General features: G+C 49.7%; 2 protein-coding genes across 2 annotated transcripts; both read right to left on the bottom strand.

Moving 5' to 3' along the window:
• Window positions 1–476: 476 nt before the first annotated feature.
• PPTG_03502 (hypothetical protein) lies at window positions 477–1,658 on the bottom strand. The gene has a single exon (XM_008896176.1). The coding sequence runs from the start codon at window positions 1,505–1,507 to the stop codon at window positions 611–613; it is 897 nt and encodes a 298-aa protein (XP_008894424.1). The 5' UTR covers window positions 1,508–1,658; the 3' UTR covers window positions 477–610.
• A 1,840-nt stretch (window positions 1,659–3,498) lies between these two features.
• On the bottom strand, window positions 3,499–3,735 carry PPTG_03503 (hypothetical protein; the record flags this gene model as incomplete). The annotated part of the gene is made up of 1 exon (XM_008896177.1): window positions 3,499–3,735. The coding sequence occupies one exon, from the start codon at window positions 3,733–3,735 to the stop codon at window positions 3,499–3,501; it is 237 nt and encodes a 78-aa protein (XP_008894425.1).
• Window positions 3,736–3,741: the final 6 nt, after the last annotated feature.

Consider the following 3,741-nt stretch of genomic DNA (forward strand, 5'->3'; position numbering starts at 1 on the left):
TGGGGTTCGAAGGTGTTCACGACACGCAACTACTACTTCTGGATCCCGCTCGTGGCTGACCTCTTGGGCGGTGTTGCTGGTGCTGGCTTGTACCGCTTGCTTGTGGAGATCCACCACCCGCCCATTCCGCAGCCACTCCAGCTCTGAGATAGTGGGTCAACAGAGTTTAATATATAGATGTTCTTGTTCGTATGCTTCGAACACTTGCATACAGCAACTAAAAACTACAATTATAGGATTGGAGTCCTAAGGATTCTCCTTCCTACATTGTTAAGTTCTTTGTACCCTAACGTTAACTTAACTAAAAGCTGTAGGAGATCCTCTGGTTGCATCGACCAAGGAATTGACAACCATTTTCACTCCACACGTCACCATACCATTGATAAACCTGCATGACGTATCAAATATACTAGTTGTAGTGGTATTAATAAAAGTAAATCCTAGATATGTGTTGGCTGAGGATGCAACCATAAAATAGGGAACTACTGAAACGTATTTGCCGTAAGAGCGATCCTGAAAAAAAAACATTAAAAACAAAATGTGAACTCTATTCCGTGAAGTTGCAGTCTAAACTCCTGCTGGCGGGGTGCTTTTCAATCAACGCTGACACTTATTGTAATGGCTGCGGGTGGTGCATTTCCACCATCACGCGGTACAGACCCGCGCCGGCCACGCCGCCACACAGCGGAGCCACGATCGGGATCCAGAAGTAGTAGTTACGTAACGCGAACACTTTGGTGCCCCACCCGGCCATGCACGTGAAGAGACGAGGACCGAAATCGCGAGCGGGGTTGATGGCGTAACCCGTGTTCATGCCGAACGCCATACCCAAAGCCCAGATGAGCAGACAGAAGGCGAAGGGGGAGCCCACGGGACCTGCAGACTTGTTGCGCCTATCCGTGATAGCGTACACGCCAAGCACCAGCATAGCTGTACCGATGAACTCGGTGTAGAAGGCTGTGTAGTTGGAGATGTTGTCACTCGGGTACGTGGCGAAGCTGCTCTGTGTGGTCTCGCAGTACGGGTCGATGACGTTGAGGTTCTGGTACTGCATGACGTAGATGATGAAGGCTCCGCAGAAGGCTCCCAACAACTGGGACGCCATATAGCCCGGTGCCTTCCACCACGGCAGACGGCCATATACGCAGTGCGCCAGTGTCACGGCGGTGTTCAGGTTGGCACCACTAATGCCTTCCGAGCAATAGACACCGATAAGTACGGCCACGCCCCAACACATATTGATACTGAGCCATGTGCCGTTCTTCTCCTCGGAGTTCACGACCTGGTTGTTGACGCCCATACCGAAGATGATCATGACAAAGGTGCCGAGGAACTCGGCCAAACACTCGCGCATGTGCACGCTCTGCACGGCGTAAGGTGAGACAGGCTTGCCTAGCGAAGCAGAAGCGAGCTTCGGTGTGTTCAGTGCGTCGACGTAACCCGTCTCGATCTTGTCGACCAATTCGTCGTACGAAACGGGAATGGAGGTGTCTTGCTTGGAAGTCATGGTAGTTGAGTGCAGTATGGAGAACCGGTGACTTGTGTAGAAGTGTCGGATGCAAGAAATGCAGCTAACTAGTCACGGTGAAGGTGGAGAGTGGTTGGTGACTTGATCAATTGGTGGTGAAATGTAGAATAAGGCTGAAGGCGACCGTCGCGGTCAATTGCGACTAACTATGTATTAATATTTAATACAAGGCGTATCGTAGATTAATCACTCATAGCGATTTTTTCTGCTTGGTGAGCATTTGGATTTGCTTGGTGCGTTTCTTTTGCGGCGAGAGATAGGCGAATCCAGCTCGAGCGCAAACATGCTCGTCGAGCCCATGCTGTCGGCTGGAAGCTGGCTCGTATTGTGACAGTTCCGACAGCGTTTATTGGAGCGCGGCTGGACTAATTTCAAGTCATCACCAACCGATCGATAGACCGATTCAAAGTCCTACCTCCAATAAGCAGACAGATATTTGATTAGAAACTGGCACCCGCGACACGTTGGAGCTGCGTTGTGCTGTAGGGCGTTTATTATCGGCCTTCGCATTCTATCACGTTTTGCCAACGGGACCGTATCGCTGCAGCTTAAGATTAACCCTTGGAAATGACGAGGCATTGTTGAGAGTGGCATGTGGATGAGCACTTCAGTTTCTGAGCAAGCGAACATGGTGACTCTGCGCCGCATCTATGACAGAGGGTTGTTAGCTCGACTAGTATTTACCATCGATTCGTTTGAGACTGTCGAGCGAACTACCGGTACACCTACGTGTAGCAAGTTACAAGAGGACAACGGTCGATTTTCCGTAACTTCAACAGTACTGTGTCGTCGTGCAAATACTGTCGAAGAGTGGTTCAATACGCCAAGAGCTAAGCGCTAATACCAACAAATAGTCAGTGCTCAAAGCGTTACCTCTTTCATAGATGGATATATGGGAGTCGTGATTCGGCAGCAAGAGGACACGCCGGGGAGGGTCGTACAGTACTGGTGGGTGAGAGTCTCTCAATAATCGGAGTGACTCACGCACTCAGTGAGTGAATCTTATTGTGCTGTCAACACAAGTCAGAGTCCGCTATAGCTTTGCTTGCTCAGGGTGTCTAACACGAATACAGTGTCAGATGGCATGCCGATTCGGCGGTTTTGGCAGCACATTGACACGGACCACGCGAATCGCACACGATCCACTTCCATTCGGTTTGCGATGGGCTCGTAATTTTGCGGCCATTCAGGCGGTTCTTTTGTGCCTGATCCGTCCGCGAGCAAACACGATTTTTCTCGATCATAATCACTAAAAAAAACTGTACTTGTAACCAGTTCGACAGTTGCACACTGCAATCCAAGACATTAGCAATTGCTCGAACAAGGCCCTCGAGCTCCCGTCATGGCTTCGATGGAGGTCCTTCGTAGGATGTTATGCTCCTTTCTTCGAAAGCAACTCTATTGGAAGCAGGACAGTTGACTTCACTTTTTTGTTTTGGAAGAACCCGCAAAATGAAACACGCAGCGCAAAACACTTCGGGTTTAACATAGCGCTTTCGATTTACGTAGCGACAGCATGTATCGCTCAGTTTGAGTCGACGACAGGTAAGTTCTGCGCAGATCTTCAACATTCCGATGATCTTCAAACGCCTACGGAAGGAAATGACGTCAAAGGCTTTTTTTAGTAAAAGTTGCAACTGTCAATCGCGAACACAAACGTTGATTTTAATAGTAGTAGCACCTTACTGTTAGAGACGAATGCTCGAAACTGGTTTTCAACGCTTTGACAGCACATTTCAGAAGTACAATGCGAAAACGCCAGCTCAAGTTCCACACAGTGTAAGACATACAGTGACATACTGTGTGTACCTCGTTTGGACACAAGCGAGCCTGAGAAAATACCAACTCGAATTCATACGAACAAATCTAGAACAAACACAATTAACTCGTTGAACCCCTATATTACACTTGCTTGGTGGCTACTACCGCTCTATCTAATGAGGTAGAACCGACCGATGCTGTCAGCTCGCCTACACTAGCTCTGGCTGAGGCTGCGGGTGGTGCATCTCCACTAAGACGCGGTACAGACCTGCGCCGCACACTCCGCCCAGAGAGTCGGCGACGAGCGGGATCCAGAAGTAGTAGTTTCGAATGGTGAAGACCTTGGAGCCCCAGCCGGCGATGGCCGTGAAGATGCGTGGACCCAAGTCACGCGCAGGGTTCACAGCGTAGCCCGTGTTCATGCCGAAAGCCATGCCCAACGCCATGATCAT

Source organism: Phytophthora parasitica, assembly GCF_000247585.1.
Source record: "Phytophthora parasitica INRA-310 unplaced genomic scaffold supercont2.4, whole genome shotgun sequence".
In the NCBI taxonomy this organism is placed as follows: Eukaryota; Oomycota; class Peronosporomycetes; order Peronosporales; family Peronosporaceae; genus Phytophthora; species Phytophthora nicotianae.

Coding starts and splice junctions, on each gene's coding strand:
- PPTG_03502 (XM_008896176.1), bottom strand. CDS start 1,507: ATGACTTCCAAGCAAGACACCTCCATTCCCGTTTCGTACGACGAATTG.